Genomic DNA, 20,121 nt, shown 5'->3' on the forward strand with positions numbered 1-20,121 from the left:
TGACTTTCCCAGATTCTTGGGATCACCTACAGCACGCAGCCTTTGGAGTCATGACCTAGACAGTCTGGCACTGTCCTGCAGGCCAGCTGAGATGACCTGTATACCAAAGGGAATTGTTACTGGAAACATTCGTTCTCCAGTGGACAGATCAGATGGAGGAAACGTACTAGAAAATAATGTCTCCTATGCTAGAGGGTGGTGAGAACACAAGAAAAACCTTTTTTACTATGAGAGTGGTTGAACATTGAAACAAGTTGTCAGGAGACGTTATGGAGTCTCCATTCTCGGAGATACGCAAAACCCACTTAGTTATGATCCCAAGCACCCTGGTCTGGCTGCCTTTTCTTTGAGCAGGGTGTTTGGGCTAGACCGTCTCCTCCAGAGTTCCCTTCCTACCTCAGCTACTCTGTATTTTTTTTCTCCCAAAGTCCCTGGCAGCTTCAGTAAAAGGCACATAGCCATGGCTAAGTGTCAAGTGCTGTCTCAGGTGACTTGACTGCCCCTCAACTGCTTCTGTAAGAGGTGGATGCACTGGTAGACAACCTAAAGATGACTGACATCAGGTTGCCTTCATGCTTGACCCTTAGATGCAGTACCCAGGGCTGTTGTCCCCAACTTGTCTGGCACCGTTACCATTAATCGAGTAATCAATGAAAGCAGCGAGGCACAGAAAGGAAAACAATCCATTCTGTGCCACCAAGGTAGAGAGCAGGTTACACAAGAGTGAACTCAGCCAGAAGGTAGAGAGGCAGCAAACCAAGTGGGACCCTCATTTGGTACTGAAGCATGCTGCATTTTTGTGTCAGAGTGATTCAGATCCTGAATTGTCGCTGAAAGGACAGACGGAGTTGAAATGGCTACAGGATGGAGGTCTTGGTCTTGATTTTCATTATGTCTAATTAAGTCTATGAAGCTTTGAAGACTAACGCAATGTATGATGAATGAGGTGATTGCTCACAAGAATCATATTTATGATCTTGTATACTGCTGCAGAGCAATCTGGAACAGATAATAGCTGTGGCAGAAAGCATCTCAAAGAGCCAGACTCCACTTGGGTTCCACTATGCAAATTAGCTGCTAACAAATAATACGAAATAAAATCCAAGCTAGCCATTTTCTGGGGACACAGAGATGTACGAAAAGTCTTGTTTTGAGCATGTCGTCCTCCTCAGAGATCTGTGTTAGTGTTCCCAGTACATTCCTCTAGTGCTTCTGACGTGTGAAACAACGCTGCTGGTTTTTGTTTAATTTGAGCTGTGTGACTAAAGGATTTGTTTTTATCTTCCTGTGCCTCATTTCTTTGTACACCTAGTTCAATTCATATGAGTATCTCTTGTCTCTTTGGAGATTCTGTGCATCTTAGCTGGGAGCAGAAGATTCATGTAGTGGATACAGAAAGCAGCTTGTTAGCCTAGGCAACACCTGGAAGAAAACGCAGGCTGGCCTGTTTCACTGTACCAAGTGACAGCTCTGGCTGAGCGGCTGCCGAGGCCAGGTACCTGTGTGCTACCTTTTTGCCTGAAATGGGGAGACGGGCTATGAATTCTTTTTTAATTACTCTTGCAGTAGGGTACTTCTGTTGTCTGAGGGCGTTGTCAGTATTCTGGGCTGGCTTATCTGGCTGGAACTCAGACGGGTGTAGCAGTTTCTGTTATAAGGGCCTGGAAAGAGGCACTAAGTGGAAACCAACCAAGGCAGGATCTTGCATACTTCAGAGCTTGAGGCCATTGCTTGCAGCATCTGAAAGCCTCTGCATGCTCAGTATCTCAAAGCTGCATGGGCATGTAATAGAATTTGGCCCTGAGTTACTTTTCAGGGCTCAAGATAAAGGACCTGGCTCCTCTCCCAGCCCTGACATTGGATCTGAAGAATCACTCTGTCTTTTTAGTGAATTTTCTGATTTTCTTTCTCTACTTATCAGTTATTAAAAGCCATGGCTGGGAATATCATGTGGCAAAGGATAGCGTGGGATAATAAGCTGATGATGTTCTTCGTCAAAACAGTAGAGTTGTCTAGTGTGTCCACTGCTGAAGTTAAAAAGCATAAAGTAATACAGCTCATTTAGAGCTTCTCCTGAATTTTGAAGGCCAAATGCATGATGCCTTTGTGTTTTTCAGGAGGGGAAGGCCTGAAGCCATAACTGTATGTCAAGCTGTGCTGATGGAAAATGAGTGGAGTTGTCTCAAGGAAGGATTTCATCACAATGTACCAGTTTGTTTTTATCAGATTCTCACAAAATCACGGAGTAATTTAGATTGGGAAGGATGTACAGAGGCCATCTTGTCTAACCCTCTCCTCAAAGCAGATTTCATTAATTCGGGTTGTTTAAGGCCAAGTTGATTAACAGTACTCCTGTCAGTTCTGTTAAATATCGCTGGCAAGAACATTCACTTCTCAGTTTAAAAGTAATGACTGACTGCTGTCTTTAATCTAAAATTAGTGACCTGCGTTGAGTAACTGGTAGGCAATTACATAACACATCTTTGCTTGTAAATTCTGAAGTTGTTGTTGCTATGGTCTGGCCAATGGTCTTCTCTAAAGGCATTCTTCATCTCTACAGTCAGGGAGCTTAGGTAAGTATGCAAACATAAACCAAGGTAGCCTATTATTACCATTCTTAGGCAAGTGGTCTGTCTGACCGGCTGGGCTGACTTCGCAGGGTTAAATGGAGAGAATAGTCATTACATCTTTTTACACTTTCATTCACAAAATCCTGTGCATCCACATTCTCAGATTTCCACCCCGCATTGATAACTAGTTTCCGTACTGCTTCCCTAGTATTAACCAAAAAGTTTATTAACTACCTTAGCCTACTGAATAACACTGCAATACCGAACACTTTGCAACTTGCTAATTTATTGTGAGGAAAATTGTTCCTTAATGATTGTCTTTTCTTGACCCGTCTGTACCATTGTTCCTGAGTGACAGGTATGTGTAAATTGGTTTTGCATAATATGACACAGGCAAGTGTATTTCCTTATTTTATACTGTTTTCTATGACAGTTCATATTAATGGTTAATTATAGTGAAAACAACAGCAACCTACTTCAATTTTTATTGTGTAGATTGCAGAGAATTCTTGATTGTAAGGAAATCAGATCATGTTTTTGGAATATCTCTGTTGTTCCTGCTCTGGAGTAACAACAGGAAGATCTGTCCTAGAGTGGTCTGAATTTCATTCATCTGTTGTCCAAGACCTTTCCTCTAGCACTACTTCCTGAGACCCTTTTCAACCTGGTATTAGTTCCTAATGAATGCTCTACGTCTCCATGAAATCTTGTTGCAGAGCCCGAGGTCTCAGGCAACTTTTATCTCAAACTCTAGCTGTTAGCTAAAATGTGCTTCTGCTGGAACATGTTTTTTACGTGACCTAGGTGGGCAGAGGTGGCCTTTGAACTTCTGGGTGCATCAGGGAAAATTCTGTGCATCTTACACTTCAAAAGCTGCCTTTTCCCACTGTGCTTTGCCTGGGTACTGTGGGCACCTAATTAATAGTGCATAAATACTAATGAAGAAATTAATGTTAATCCCACTAACAATGCTGCTGACTTTTATCCCTCTGAGCAGACCACTATGCACAGCCTCAGCCTGACCATTCTGGGCAGAATTTGCTATGCACTTCTTTACATCCCAAACTTAATTAAGCTTCTTCTATTCTAGGAGTGTGTTTTATAAGGAAGACAAATTTTGTGATCAATATTAAACTGTAAACAATATTTTAAAAATAAAATAAAATTAATGGAATTCTAAAGTATTTTCCTGACTCCTGCACTGAATTGGTTTGGAATATACCTCTAGCACTCCATCCAGTGCCAGGGTTCCTCTGGGTGTACTTGTTTCTGGGTGGAGCAGGGATTTCCTTTATGAACAAACATTTTTGAGCTTTACTAATCTTGAAAAAGAAAATAACGGGGCTGGGGTAGGGAGGGGGAAGGGAATGCGTAGGGAAGACTTGACAGGTAACTGGGTAGTCAGTCAGTAGACCCCCACATAAGGTGGGTAAGTGCAACAATGCCCTCTTTACAAGGAGCTAGCAGAAGCCAAAAAAGCAATTAATTTGCTCAAAGCAAAGGAAGAAATCAATGTTAGAGAAATATGAAATGCTGTGTAGCAGTGCTTAGCTTTTACCTCTGTCCAAAAATGGGGCTGTCTAGACACTTGCTTCTATAATTACACTGAAGTGCCTGTGAATGGGCATCTTGGGGAAAGATGGAAAGGGATGAGATATAATTAGATGAAATTTTCCTCTTCCTCTTTTTCTTTCTTTTAAACTCTGTTGCAGAAATTCTTTCTGGAATATGAGAAGTGTTCCCATAGAAATGATTGTGGAGTCTTGAGACTTCATTGGAAAATCAAATACTTCGAACTTTTTGGCACAAATCCAGGCACATCAAAGACTAGAAACTAGAAGTTTAATTTGTGGTAATTTTCTTTTTTGATTTGGGATTTTCGATATAAGTACAGTTTTTCTCACTAGAGAATACTCATTTTTCCCCTTTCCAGCTGGCTCTGAAGAGTCACGTTTGTGCTGGGAGAAGGGAATTCCAAGGAGATTGGTGGCCCTTTTCACAGAGTAAGCATTTTCCACAGGCGGGGTTGTGCCAGCCATTAAATGACTAACATGTAATTAAGAGGCTGGATACTTATAGTTGTCATGTCCCTGATGCTAAGAGAGTCCAGGACAGCTGTGGAGGAGTGAGCACCGAAGGAGATGAGGCTTGGCTGACCAAGCCATTTCTGTCTATATTTTTTGTGTTCGGTCTTTGTGTTGGCTGTCTCAGGAGGCAAGTGACCTACCATTTTGGACAGTTTGATGACTCTCCCACATGGGTTTTACAGTGAGTGTACGGTAGAAGGTGCTGCCACTCAGGAGGAGGCCTGCTGTAGGGATACAAGTTGGACAGAAAGGGAGTGCTGGAAAAGGGAAATCTCATGCACTTCCTGTTCTGCTGTGCTGAAGAACAAGTCTTCTTGCCTAGGCTGGTTTATCTGCTCTGTCCATCTCTGCTTGGGGAGTTCTTTGATACGGAGCTGATCTGAAGGATAGAGTCCTCTTATCAACTCCATGCTTACCTCTGTTTGTTTTCATTCTGAAGTTCGCTCCCTCATTTTGCAATAACCCACAGGGTGCTGGGTGTTGCGCCAGCTGTGCCTCAATGAAGGATCTTCATTCAACACCTTTATCTTCGCGTCACACCAGTCAATGCGACTCCTGCGTTTTCCAGCAGCATTCACTACCCAGTCCAGACTTTAGTCAAGCCTTCGCTGGTGGCCAGAAAGGCTACCAGAGCTACCGGGACCTACCATGGGATCTTCAAAAGTAGGTGACACGTTTTAACTCAGCAAGCCTGATTTGGAGGTTTATTGATGGTAATGGATATTGTCTATGGGGAAGCTTTAGGACTTCAAGGACATATTTAGATCCAGATAAGAAATCTCGGTGTTCTCTTGCCTGACCTTGGTCCTCATTGCTCTGCCTCTACCCTTTTCATCCCTTTAGATCTAGAGTGTGTCATGGATCTATCTGAAATGTGCAGCCTGAAAAGGGGTGATAGACAGAGGGAAAGATCAACAGTAAGTTGCAGGCAGAAAGGGAGGTTTTGGAGACTGTGGTCTGGATGAAAAGAATAGCATGGGGCTGGAGTAAGAAATGCAGAAGGAAATCCTTCCCTAGTGAGGCCAGGAGCACAAATATTTGCCTTCTGTTTAGAAAGATGATGTGATGGCTTAGGTTGACACTTACCTTTCCTCTCTGTGGTGGTCTTATCATGTCCCCAGCAAGCTTTTATGGAAGCAGTGCAGAATCCAGGAAGATTTTTGTGTTGAAATCAAATGCTAATAACACGATTTTGGGAAAACATGAGTTTTGGCTAGGTCTAGCTGCAATGTTATTTTCCCACAAATCTTGCAGAAGATCCCACTTATATCAGTGACAGCGCCACAACTACGTAAGGAGAACACTATAGGTGTTCATCATTCTGGTTTTGACCCTAGCACTTTAAAGGAAGAAGCCATGATTTTGAGGGAGTAACAACAAGGTGTTTTGTACCTGAGAGTATTTTGTGCAGTCAGAGATGTTGGATAATCCTTAGTTTTGTTTTACTGTAACAATAAGTACTATAAAGTTCAGAGTATCTTTACAAACATAAGATTCCCAGCTGCAACACTCTACTGTGGTCTCTTGGGTCAGAGCAGGGATCTGGTCATAAACATACAGTGAGCCTTCTAGAATTTGTTGTTCCTGTCTAATGCTTTGGATTCATATGGCAATAAGAGATTCTCAGTCTCCCTTGAATTTGTTTTTGTTGTTGCCTCAGTGACTGATGAAGCTTAGAAGTATGGTATAAGAAACAAAATCTGAAAGAATCTGAAATGCTGTGTGTTTTTTTTTTAAAATATCCTAATAAATTGGCTGGATGGCTGAATTTTTGTGTGCCATTGATGAATATTAGTCTCCTCTGGCATTGCTGCAAATGGCTGTAGATTGCAAGATACTACTTATATTTTTCCATCCTCCGTATTCTTAAAACTAGGCCTTTTTAATAATTTTTGTGACTACTAAAATAGAAATATTGCTTCTGTATTGACAAAATTTATTCTTTGTGCCCACTTAAGTGTTTTTCTCATAATTTTCTCATTGAAGTCAGTAACTTTTTAGTCAATGCAGTGCTGGCTTTCCCAGAGAAGACTAAGTTCAGCTTTTGATTCTGTGCTCCGTAGTGGTACCCTGCTCAATACCCAAAGATCCTCTGCCCTGTTTTAATATCCATACCTTAAAAACAATGTTTCTCTAATTGTTCCGTGAGGAAGAAATCTCCATCAGTTATGAATACCAGTTTGTGTATGTTACATAAAGAAAGAAAGAAAACTTAATGAGAGTTCTCTACCTAGCAGAATTAAAAAGCGATTCCTTTTTCTAGTTTGATTTAAATCTAGTTGTCATGTCTTGTTGATATCAACACCGGTGTAAATAGTGTTAATAATAGTATGCTAAAGGGTAGTTAAACAACATCCGAGTCCAGTTTGGTTGCCTCCTATTTAGGAAAACATTTATTTGTTTGAACAGTTGTTTAGATTATTATAAAGTCTGAAGTATGCTAGGAGAAACCTTTGTTGGAAAATGGACTACTGGATGGGGGAAAGGCTGTGGATGTAGTCTTCTTGGACTTCAGTAAAGCCTTTGACACAGTTTCTCACAGCATTCTGCTGCAGAAACTGTCAGCCTCTGGCCTGGACAGGCGCACACTCTCCTGGGTTGAAAACTGGTTGGATGGCCGGGCCCAGAGAGTGGTGGTCAATGGAGTTAACTCCAGCTGGAGGCCAGTCACAAGTGGAGTTCCTCAGGGCTCAGTACTGGGTCCAGCTCTGTTCAATCTCTTTATCAACGACCTGGATGAAGGCATCGAGTGCACCCTTAGCAAGTTTGCAGATGACACTAAGCTGGGAGGAAGTGTCGACCTGCTGGAGGGTAGGGAGGCTCTGCAAAGGGATCTGAACAGGCTGGACCGCTGGGCTGAGACCAATGGGATGAGATTTAACAAGGCCAAATGCCGGGTCCTGCACTTGGGGCACAACAACCCTATGCAGCGCTACAGACTGGGGGAAGAATGGCTGGAGAGCTGCACGGAAGAGAAGGACCTGGGGGTGCTGGTTGACAGCCGACTGAACATGAGCCAGCAGTGTGCCCAGGTGGCCAAGAAGGCCAACGGCATCTTGGCTTGTATCAGAAACGGGGTCACCAACAGGTCCAGGGAGGTTATTCTCCCTCTGTACTCAGCACTGGTGAGACCGCACCTCGAGTACTGTGTTCAGTTCTGGGCCCCTCACCACAAGAAGGATGTTGAGGCTCTGGAGTGTGTCCAGAGAAGAGCAACAAAGCTGGTGAGGGGGCTGGAGAACAAGTCTTATGAGGAGCGGCTGAGAGAGCTGGGGTTGTTTAGCCTGGAGAAGAGGAGGCTGAGGGGAGACCTTATTACTCTCTACAACTACCTGAAAGGAGGTTGTGGAGAGGAGGGAGCTGGCCTCTTCTCCCAAGTGACAGGGGACAGGACAAGAGGGAATGGCCTGAAGCTCCGTCAGGGGAGGTTCAGGTTGGATATCAGAAAAAAATTCTTCACAGTAAGAGTCATTGGGTACTGGAACAGGCTGCCCAGGGAGGTGGTCGAGTCGCCTTCCCTGGAGGTGTTTAAGGAACGGGTGGATGAAGTGCTTAGGGACATGGTTTAGGGAGTGTTAGGAATGGTTGGACTCAAGGATCCAATGGGTCCTTTCCGACCTTGTGATTCTGTGATTCTGTGAAAATAAAACGTTTACATATTTGAGAAGGGATGGAGACTGCCTGGTCTTAATCAAAGACTGTGTGTAGACTGTTAAATGTCCAGAGCATGGAGCTGTAAGCCTTGCTGTTTGAGGTCATTATGCCCTGGTTTAGTCTCTTATCAGAGTGGTGCCTCACTATTAGTTTTATCTTGTTCCAAGATGCCACTCTTTACATTTAAAGCCAAGTTGGAATGTGTGCTCTGTAAAATCCTTCAGGAAGCCAAGCTGTTAAGGAAAACTGGGTGGAGTAGACAGCTTTGTTGGTCTTGTCCCTCCTCTGTTGTGCTGTGTCCTGCAGTCTGAGAAGCAAATGCAGCGTCCTACCCACAGCTTCCTTGTGAACAGCTTGATCCCTTGCAGGGTGAGGTACAGAGTAGCTGGTGTTGTACATGGCAGTCTAAAAGTGAATGTGTAGGTGGAAATGCAGTGCCACTTGCACTAATTTGTCATGCAGTAGGTGGGCAAAATAAGTGTAAATTACAGGTTGCTGAGGTGTAGCAGGAAACAGATACCAGTCCTGGTGCAAGGACATTCATGCCCTATTGGCATTACTGGGAGTTAGACTTGATTATTGCAGGAGGTAGATGAGGTTCCTGCATGACACTGAACAGAAACTTGTTTTGCTCAGTTTACCCCAGAGTAGATCCTGATTCCAGAAAACCTAGTGAAATACACACCGCAGATTATACACACCGCACCTGATTTGACTTGTATGGATTTGTACCATTTGTGATTCCTTGTGACATTCACTCAATTTCTGACCATTTTAGACACGAAAACCAGAATGAGAAAGGATCTCCTCCTCTGAACCGTGAAATCTAGTTGTCTTCACTAACTAAGGAAGCCTCAATGTAAACCCAGCATCTTTTCTGGCCTCTGCTGTTCATGTCAGAGGGTGTTGCAGAAGTGCCTCACTTCATTATTTTTTTCACAGATGTTGTTATGATTGTGCATTTTGGATCAGCATTAGCTTTTAAAATGAAGTCATTCTGCTTCCATCACATGCTCCTTCCATGTCTGTATTTCTGGTTACACATAGATCATAAGGCTGTATGAAGCTGAGCTAACAGAAAGCTTGGGATGGCTTAATTTGACGTGCTACTTATACAAGACTACCTGAAAAGTTTGTGTGGTCTGTGGACAGATTTGGTGACAACAGGGGAGACAGATCTCATAAAGAAGTGAATTTAGTTATCTTCCAGTTTCTCTGCCACTGGAGAATTTTGTGGGGTTTCAGAGTCTCAGCTGAAGGAGCCTTCTCCAATTTCAGCAGCATTTCTCCCATAAAGAAATTTGTCTGTCTCTGCTCAGTGAAAATACATTGCTAGATTACAGCATATCACTGTTTGTCTACCCAGCTTAGCAATACTTCATTATATATGAAGTATAAAATATGGGAAAACTTATTATTCAGCCAGAAACTTAAGTTTCCAAACTACAGGCAAAGCTGGATACTTTGAGTCAGATTCTCAGTGGGTATAAACTGTCTCAGATGCTATCACAAAGGCAGAAGGGCTGTTTTATTAGACTGGTAGAACTCTTCAGGTGTGATATAAGTATAGTTGTTTTACTGTGACATTTCAGGTACCAGTAAAGAGATTTATTTCAGTAAACCGATAACAACACCATCATGTTATTTGTGTATTTATATATGATAATTGTTGCTAAGGCTGATACAATGTTTTTTATCATTTTTTTCTCAAAGCACCTTAAGAAAGAAGTACTGCACATATTCTAAAACTGAAGAGAAAATTTGTCTGTCTAAGCATCCCTCTCTTACGGGATTAAAAACAAAGGACATTTAATAGCCCACAAGAGATCATCTCTAGGTGACTGGTTTGGGTTTGGCTGTTAGGCTGTCCTGTCATCACCTTTCTTGAGCAGATACTGTCAGTGCACGCATGTCAAAATAGAGCCTGTACTGTCTTTCATGGTGCATGCTGGCTTAGCCAGACACTGTGTCTGGTATGAAGCTCACTGCAGGTAAAGGAGAGGTACCCACAGGAGTCAGAACGTGCTTTTGCCCTGGGAAGGCTTTTTCTCTGAAGCAGGCAGTTTGACTTGTAAAAGACAGTTCTAATTCTGCTTCTATGTAAAAAGTGGATCTAAATTCCAATAGGTAAGAGACTCACATTTCTTTTGTAAATTAATAGTTTCAGGCTGCAGTGTGGCGTGTGCATACATGATTTATTTAATGTGATGTTTACAATACTTTTATTGAATGGCACCCTTAAAAAATTGCTGGGATATTAGGTAAGGTTTTCAATTTTTCTTCGAGATGGACTTATTTTCCTCTGGACACTCCTCTGTTACTAGAAGTAAAGAGACATAATTAGTCGTGTCCTTCTTATGTCTGCCTTGTAAAATGCATAGGAGGAGGATCCCTCTGGCTCTTTGTTTATTGATGTGAGCTTCTTGTTGAGGGTATGGTTTCTGAGGGCTTTTTAATGTTTATGATGAATAGGAACCCAAGAACAGAATGTAGGGCTCCAAATCACCTACCACCACTCAGGAACTGTCTCAGTGGGTGTTTCTAGGAAAATGCTAGCTGAATGCCAGTTGAGAAACTTAAGATAGTGTTAAGAATATTTAGGAAACAAAGAGAGGACAACCAAATAATATGTCAGTGTGGGCAATTTTATATCAGTTTTTGTTGTTTCTTTGTCAGCAAAAATTTCACTCCTCTTCCTAATTGGACAAATCTTAATCTGGCATTTGGCAGTCTTCTGCCCATAGGTGAAATTCAGACACTGAGAGTTGTGTATCCAAGATTACTGCACATGGTTGTCTGGGAAAAAGTAGAGCCTCTTGGATTGAGGGGAGGACCATGTAGGCTGCCAGCCAGAAGGGACCCGGACAGAAAGCCCATTGATGTCAGTGGGAGGCTTTTAGCCGGTATTTGGTTCAGGTTTAAAACCTCCATTTCTACACTGAGGGATTTCAGTGACCTTCTCATCTGGAGCAGTTTTAATCCTGCTGTGCATTTCTAGGTTACATGCCTTATTCCCTTTCTGTTAAGCAGATAGTTCCTAAGGATTTAGCAGGGATTGTTTAACTCTGGATCCAAGAAAATACATTCCCACTCTTGAAATTTTATCAGCTCTCTGCAGAGTATTCAAGCTCCGAGTCATCAAGTGGATCGGAGCTTTTTCAGCTCTGGGAGTTACTTCCCTTGTGTGTATTGAATCCCCGTAAGTACTGTCGAACTGCTCAAAATGGGAATTGTCAGATTAAATAATCAATCTTTAAGGAGACAGAGCAAAGCAGCAATAAAGCTGAAAGTTAATGAGAATGAAAAAGTATCAGCCTAACAATCTTTGGGGGTTTGTCTCACAAATATCTTTGAAAACCTGGATGTGAATTCCTCCTGGTGTGTTCAGTTGGCACTTCTATTATCTTAAATGGGAAAGTATCCAGATTGTACAACCTAAGTTGAGGATGTTTTCCTCAAAAGGGCCTTTTGTTTCTAAAACCAATTATTGTTTTTAAAAGAAACTAGGAGTGGAAAGAAAACCTTAACTGTTGTTTTATGTTGTTATGTAAAAGGAAAAGGGAAAGTTTGTTCAGCAAAGAAAGGGAAGAAAAAAAAGACATTCTAAGTCCCAAAACAGCCCCCTATTAAGTGACTTTCTAAGGTGTATTTATCAAACAGATTCTTCTCTGAAGAAATTCAGTTTAAAAGCTGATACTAATTCTCCTCTGCACCACTTTGAAATGATGCTCTCCAATGGAGATGCTCTCCATGAACTAGATAAAAATCATGCATATGAGTAAAATTACACATGTGAATAACTGTTGTGAACTGAAGTTTCTGTTTGCTAAATGGTAACATGGAACTTGGAAGGGAACAGTTATAAAAAATGTTTTACTATGAACAAAAGAATATGGAAAAGGTTTCAAACTACATAATACTCTAGATTTAACGGTGTACCAGCCATGGTACTTCTGGACTGAAACCGCTGTTTCACTGATCTGATAGGCAGATATTTCTTGCTGTGATATTCAGCCTTTCAAATCGGCTTCTCAAACCCAACATTTTGGTTTGGGGCTATGCCAGGCTCATTATAGCTGAAAGACCTTTTGAGTGTTCTTTTTTCCCCATCCAGCTTAATCAAGACAACTGCTTTTTAAATGAGAGTGTTTACAGAAATTAATGTAAGTAGGTTGTATCAAGTTAAAGTAGGGTTTTTGCTTGTTTTGTTGGTTTTTCTTGTAACTTAGTCTCACTTCAAACCTAGTAGAAATATTTGCAAAGCATATAAGCCATGAAAAATCTTACTAGCTGGAGTGGCGGGAGAAAAGACCCAACAAATCCACATGACTAATTAACACTGAACTCACCAGTGAATTTTTGGTTTCACCTAAGTTGTATTATTTAAAAATATTCTTCTCAATGAGGTAGCATTCTGTCAATTTATACTTGCATGTTTTCATTCTGACAATTAAAGGCAACTTCCATACAATAGTCTCAAAAATAACTTTGGAGCTGCCCATCTCCAAATTTTTAACAGGACTGTTAAATTTCTGACTTGTTTTCTTTTTTATTTTTTTCTGCTATGGATTCATAAATCCACTTTGAAGCAAATCAGATGAGATGAGAGATTAATGAATAGCTGGTTCAGAGGATAGAAGAACTGAAGGAAACACTAGCGAGGAGATCCAGGACAAGTCAGGACAAATATGAGTGACAAATGCGTATTCGTATTTTCCCTCAATCAAATGTCACGATATTTAGTTTGAGTCAGTTGTTTTCCAAGCCCAAGCAACAAGCCTGTAATTGTAAGGCCTTACAATGAAATTAGAATGAAATATCAGAACCTGCTTCAACATTTCTGTACAGTGCACGGAGTGCCTGCTGTGTCATTCCTGCATTCAGCTGCAGTGGTCACTTGAAATTAATTTCCATTTACTTTAATGTATTTAAACTTAATTCTCATGAGTTATGTGTTCCAGAATTGAGCTATGTGTACTTTGTTATGAATGTGGGAACTCACTGAAATGTTCAATACCCTCAGGAAAGGATCTTTGCAGCCTCGTTTCCTGGGGGAGGCTAATAATGTGCATTCTTGCATGAGTGAGGTAGCTGCTCCTAGAATGAAGGACTCTGTCAAAAATGGTGCCTTCCTGTATTTTGTAATGCTTATAACATCATAGAAAGATGTCTTTAAGGATTTTTGGATGTCTTTGAGTTTATAGCCAACGGCAGAATTTTTCTTTATGTAATCCTTCAGGCAGTTTTTTTGTCTAACTATAATACTGATCTACTGACTATTGACTTTTCTTGAGTTAATTTAGATTACCACCTGCATAGTTAAGAGTATGGCAGAGAGAAGTATCTGGAGAACCTTCCTACCCATGCTGCCTCGTCTACTCACCTACCCCTGCCCTTCCCTGCCTTTCTGTCACTTCAGCAAATACTTCTTAGAGCAGTACTTGCCTTTTGCTTTTAGATTTAGTCTAAGTAAAACAGAAAGCACAGACTGGCCCTCTGAAACCTCTTTTTTCTCTTTTTTTGCCGAGCTCTGCTTTGCAGGCTGCAATAGAAGGAGCAGCTTGGATAATGTATTAATATGGACTATACAAAACATTGGATGTTTTTTACCAATTTTAATACACAAAGCAGTTTCAGGTGCAAAGGTGCCAGTGTATCTGTGATAACTGATTTGTTTAACCAATTGAAAGCTGCCTACAGTGCTGTATGAGATTTCTCCTAGGTGAAAAATAAGTTTTAATCTTGCAAATTTCCAGGTGGGGGTCACATAGGAAAGTACTTAGTACAACTCCTATTTAATTTGGACTTAATAAAAATGCAAACCCTCAAATCCTGTCTGTGTTCCATGACTTCTAGCATATCCAAACATCTATTTCAAAATAGTCTTGAGTCTTACTTTCATTTTCAAGGGTGTTGGGTGAGTATTCAGTTAGTACTGCTGGGAAGAATCAGCTGATGTTGTGGGTGAAGGCTTTAGCTTCATTTTTTTGGGGGTGAGGAAGATGACCCACGGGGGAGTAGATAGAAAAGGAACTCTTATACATCTTCTCCCTCTTGATCTTCTTTTTTCCCCTCCAGAATTAGTCAGCCAGCCATCAAAACAAGACATCTTGAGCCTTGGAAAATTGCTCTAATTGTTATTGGATCAGCAGTGGCAGCAGCTATCACTATTGGCCTCCTAATTTATTTTCTGGCATATGGTAAGTTTTACATATTGTGTTACTCTTCCTATGTTCAGTGCATTTCCTTCATGCTTGTTGTGCCACACAATGCTGGGAGTTTGCCTTTCATTGGTCTGTTTAAAGCTCACTTGCAGAATAACCACTGGCTTCTCTAGAACTCTTTCCTCCTCTTTTTAGCATCTTTGTAGATCTCTTAGGAATATTTCCTGCTGTGCAGGCTGGTTTAGGGCTGTGGTTTCTGTTGGCTTTCACTTTCTTTCACCCCTTTCACATCTTGCTCATGATCTACTTCTGTGATGAGGTCAACCCACAAGTCTTCTGGTCTCCTTTACATGTGACAAACAGAGCCTTCTGCTCATCTCTGCCTGTGGTGTTTCTCTGTTGCCATGCCCTGATTACCAGTTCCCTGTCAGGGCTTGGAGTGAAGTGGACATACAGGCCAGGAAGGCATGTAGCTGACCAGCAAGATGCAGCTTGTGATCCTGCGGGAGCCCGAAGTGCTGTCGGTTGGCCACAAATTTAACTGTTGGGCTTTTTGTCACTGCATGGCTTAGTTCACCTAACTCAACTCAGTTCTCGCTCTTGGGCTCCTAGCTTTTGGAAGCTGCATTTGAATGGGTTGGATACAGGTGAAGGCTCATCCAATTCCCTTCATGTTACAATATCAGTCAGCCCCAGGTGTTTCTCTAAAGTTCATTCATCTTGTTGCTTTGAGTGTTGGCTCTTCCTCTTCTTTCCTTTACAGATGAGCAGCTGTTCTATTACAGTGGCAACATAAAAATCACCAACATCCGGTACAATAATGAATTGTCCAGACAGTCCTCAGGAAGGTTTAGAGACCTGAGTGAGAGGGTTGAGAGACTGGTAAGTTTGAACCATTGCCCCTTTCCATTATTAAGGACTGTGGGATAATGAGAGTCATTACTGTGAACAGCACACTGTTTGACCACAGGTGTCTGGTGGGAAATGGATAGATGAGAGTCGTGATCATACCTGCAAACCAGGCGCTTGCCAGTCTGCTTGTTCTAGCATGTCACCTCTGTCTGTCCCCGGTGGTTAAGTAGATACTGCCAATGCTTTCAGCTTCCTCCTATATCCCAAACCAATTGCGTGTGTCTTTTCTTTCCCTGCCCTGAGCCTGGCTTGTGATTTATGGCATACTGTCTCTCAGGAAAGTGTGCTTTTACACCCTCTTCTTTATGGGGTGGGGAACTCTACCTGTCAGGCTGTTGTTGTGTGTTGAGAAAGCAATACACAAGCCCTTTTCCTGCACCTTTGGTATGTTTTATTGGGAAACCTTCCTACAAATAGCAGAGACTGATGAGTTGCTCTTGGTCATACAATAACTACGGAAATAAATAGACACATTGCAATTTCCTTTCTTGTTTTCTCTTTGAGACACTTCACCACAGATTATAATTACAGAGTTCAGCTCTTTACAGCATTAAGCATGTGATTGTGCTTGTATCTTTTGGTATTTCATTCATCGGGGGCTGATATGTATCTCTTACCTCCTGTTTAGCAACCTTGTGCAGATATTCAGTTAATAGGACACTCAATGCTTTGTTCCCCACTGTCATTTAATGTAGGGTTTGTGCCACTTGTCCACAACAAAAAGTGAGCTGTGGTGAACGTTGTTCTGGCGAAGCAGGGTGCTATATAGAGATTTGTCAGTGCTAGCATCTCCTCACAGCTCCACTTTTGAGGGCCTCAGATGTCTTAGTCAAGTTGTCCTCTCTTCTGTATTTGTTTCCTTTCTGCCCTCTTTGTCTACTGGGGACCATACTATATTTCCCAAGATTTTGCTCCTGGTGCATATCTGCAAGCATATAGTCTTACATAAGTCGCATTTACTTAGGTGCTACCAATTTACAATCATTACCTAATAACTGCAGGCTTTTAACTTTGTGATGTAGGACCTTGAAAAGGGAATGTTCTCCCTGACCAAGAAGATACTGTCTCTTGCTGAGATGGAGGGCAAGCAAGGGATGGGGAGAAGTCTGAGGAATAACACTTTATTGAATAAATTTATAGCCATTTCTTCCACTCTATTCCTTTTTTTTTTTTTTTTTTTTTTTTAGTTTATATGGCTCCTTTGGCAATGAAATGCTTACTTTAGCCACGAAGTTCTTCCAGACAGTGTCCAATGCAGTCAGATTTCCTCTGAACATGGCTATTAATTTAGATGCTTGAATGGAAGCCAATGCTTTAGAAACCCTGTCTTCTCCATGGGTGTTGAGCACTTCTGATGATAGTGACAGTAAATACCAGTGCTGGTTGAGCAGTGAGAAACATTATTTCAGAGCACATTAATTGTACCTGATAAGTAACACCATGACAAACGTATAGAGAACTATGCTGCCTTTCCTTCCTTCCTGTGACTTTTCTTATGAGGCATCTTTGATTCAGCCATGAACTTCTACCTCCCTCTCTCAAATGTGAGTTCTTTGCTGGTCAACTGGTATAAAGAGCCTATTCTAGGTCAGCTGATATAAAGAGCCTTTGCCATAAATTTTTACTTTTCTGGTTTTAGTTCCAAAGGTTCCATCTAACAAGGCTGTATGAGACTAAGAATTGTCCATAAATTTATTTAAAGTGACTCCATACACTAGTGAGTAACAGTATGCTCCTTGTAAGTCTGATTCTCTCCAGGAAAAACTCAACTCGTGGTGATAAAAATCAAAGCAGTCTTTCCAGAGACAGAAATATCCCCTTGACTTCTTGACAGACAGCTGTCTCAGAACATCTGCATTTTTATTTTCAAGTTTTTGACAACATCTCTTTAACAAAGGAAGAGAGACTTGAGGTGTTTTTTTAATCACATTTCCTGACTTGTCTGGATTTACCAAAATCCTTTGCAGTCTCTCCCTGGTGGTTGTCAGACTTTTGAATATCCAAGCTGTCCCATCATCACAGTAGCAACGATACCTTAAGCTCATGTTGTGAAACAGTGAGTCAATGCAGATAAATGCAATGTCTTTCACAACACCTGGTGCAAAGTGAACAGAAGTGAATCATCTCTGATAATCAGAAGCATTCAAATTACCTGAGTTAGTGCAACTCCCTGACAAGTGCTCCCTTCCCTGATCCCTCCCTGATGAAGACTCCTTCCTTTGTCCTTATAACAACCTTGAAAGGAGCTCTTTTTAGAGCTGATGTTTCACCGTGAAAAATGTTTTTTCTTCCATAGGGAAGTCATCCCTATGCCTTCCTTGGGACTGGCGGCAGACATTTTGATGTTTGGTTTGGTTTCTAGAGTTGAGTAGTAACACCCATTGTCTGAAGACATTCTCAACTCTTATCTCATTGAAGGTGGGAGGGAATGCAGCAAGATCATGCCAGAGAGCTGATGAAGCTGGTGCACCGGTCAACATCTCAGGGCTGACTGGAAAGTCTGGAAAATGTCTTGTGGGGTGGAGCAGGGGGGAGTGTGGAACAGATGATGAAAGGTCTTTGCTTCTTGCTTGGCTTCCTGCAAGCAGCTGTGAGGGTTCCCTTTGTGCTGTCCTGAAAAAGCAGACGTGACTGAATGCCACTGTGGACAGAGATGTTCCAGCTCACCAGAGCTTCTTTCTTTTTATAATCAGACCTGTTGATCTTCCCTTGCCAAGCATTGTGCCAGACCATCTGCTCTTCCATTGGATAAAAAGGGCATAGTCAAAGCCTTAATGGCTCCTCTTCAAAAAGCCTCTATTTTATAGTGGGTTCACTGAATGCCTGGCTGATCTGCACAACTTCTACTCACTGGCTTTCTCCAACTCCTGCACTAGACTTGATTATTTTTTTCTTCTCCCACAAAATGTATTTGTTGTTTCTTATTTCCCAAGAATGCCTTGAAGCCCCTATCTGTCCTCTGACAAACAGCATCTCCAGAGACATTTCCAAGGCCCTTCTCTAAGCTTCACTCCTGCAGCCCTCTGGCACCTCGAAGTGTGGAGGGAGCTGAGACAACCAGCTCTAGATAGACTTGGGTGACTGGGATGATCCCAGTCGCCTACTCTGTGCAGCAGCACTAACTCGCCTGTGTGCAGAGAGGAGGGTGGAGGGGCTTTTAGTCCAGTGTGGAAAGTCATATTTGACCCCAAGGGAACAATGTGTGCACTCAGGAGAGCTTGAAACAAATATGTAATCAAGCCCACCTTAAAGAGGATTGTCTCAGCTGAAGGCCGGCAAATGTCTAGCTGTGAGAGTGTAGAGGAACCATAGTATGTGACCCCTTCAGTGCATGACTGGTTGCTCAATAGAAAGAGACACCAGCCTTTACTTTGCCCACCAGTGGCTTGCAACTATACCTATCTGCTCATTTTACCACTACTGATACTTTCTGACCCTTTCTCCTAAATGTTGTGGGCTTTCCCCTCTTTGAGGACAGCCTATTCCACCCTTCTCCTTTCCCATGCACCTAGTATCTCCCTGTTTCCTTCTCCTCCGTCCAGAACAGTTCCAAGGCCTGCTGTCAAGTTGCTTCTCCCTGTCCTAATCCATGTGTCTTTGTGGACTCTTGCATTAGGCACTGTGCTCTCCCCTGCTTTTGGGGTACCTGTGTGTAGTACCTCTGGGGTGTACCCTGTCCGTTATCCCTGCTCTCTCCTGCTCCCTTGTGATGGTCAGCCAGGCCATGGATTGAGTGGACGGATGCTCCTCAGGTATGAGTGTAGCATGTCTCCCTCGTTGGCTAATTGGGTGGGTGGAGGAGAGGCAAAGTGAGGTGGACTGTCATCTCATCTGCAAGTTTCAGGGCTCTCCACCACCCTTCCACCATTTGAAACCAATACAGAAAAACTGTCTGGATGTGGGCAGGGCGGTCGGGGATTGTATTAGGAGAATATCTGGGTATTTCCCGTGGAAAACTGCTGCCTATCCTGATATTTCTATTGAAGTAATAGAATTCCATGAAGTAATTCTTGCCTCAGGAATTATAAATAAACAAATACTGTGTGTCAGGACATCTCTTTTAGAAACAGACATCTTGCTTCAATGACTTCAACTGATAAGAGAATCTTCTATGTTCTTAAGTACAGATGCTGGGGAAAGTTTTTAATGAATACAGCTCTTAAAGTTTCTCGTGTCTGATAGAATTGAATTAATGTGCATTTAATTTAGAAACAGTGTCTCTGCTGGATATTGAAGAGGCGCTTGTGATAGCATGGGAAAAAGTTGCAGGATAGTACTGATGGTTGTGCCCATTCTTGATCAGTTTAAGAATTCACTGATAAATCCCTGTACTGGAGTTGGTAAGGAAGGAGGCAGTTGTCTCACTTGGGAGATGACGATGATTCTAGAGGTTATTAACACATTCCTCTCACTATGAGGGAGGAGAAGCAGAGGGGCAGGCAGGTGCTATGTGCCTTCTCTTCCCCACCCCCCGGGTCTTTGTGCTGCTAAGGTGAGTGAGGATCCCAAGTACTGTCAGATGAAGCATTTGATACTCTAGTTCTCTGCAGCTTTGCACTGTCTGCTGCTTTGTGGCTCACAAATGGGGCTGGTTAGCTGAATCCCATACCTCAGCTTAGCTGCCCTCTGGGCTGCTGCTCTGAAGGACACCAGTGGCAGGCAATGGGAGCTCACTCTGCCCTCTGCATCCTCAGTGGTACAGATTCCCAGCTGCTTCAGCACAGTTCGGTTATG

The 20,121-nt window shown here is 42.3% G+C and overlaps 1 protein-coding gene across 2 annotated transcripts in view; it reads left to right on the top strand.

The window, feature by feature from the left end:
• Positions 1-4,682: 4,682 nt before the first annotated feature.
• The window catches only part of LOC104064698 (transmembrane protease serine 11E-like), a 44,436-nt gene continuing 28,997 nt past the window's right edge, over positions 4,683-20,121 (top strand). The window contains exons 1-4 of one of the 2 annotated variants that reach the window (XM_009567058.2): positions 4,683-4,784; positions 5,127-5,320; positions 14,390-14,511; positions 15,239-15,357. In XM_009567058.2, the coding sequence (XP_009565353.1) occupies positions 5,157-5,320; positions 14,390-14,511; positions 15,239-15,357 (405 nt within the window). In that variant the 5' untranslated portion in view covers positions 4,683-4,784; positions 5,127-5,156. Of the gene's footprint in view, positions 5,321-14,389; positions 14,512-15,238; positions 15,358-20,121 lie in introns of both variants that reach the window. The other variant, XM_054066327.1, reaches the window with a different exon arrangement.

Source organism: Cuculus canorus, chromosome 4, assembly GCF_017976375.1.
Source record: "Cuculus canorus isolate bCucCan1 chromosome 4, bCucCan1.pri, whole genome shotgun sequence".
Classification (NCBI taxonomy): Eukaryota; Metazoa; Chordata; class Aves; order Cuculiformes; family Cuculidae; genus Cuculus; species Cuculus canorus.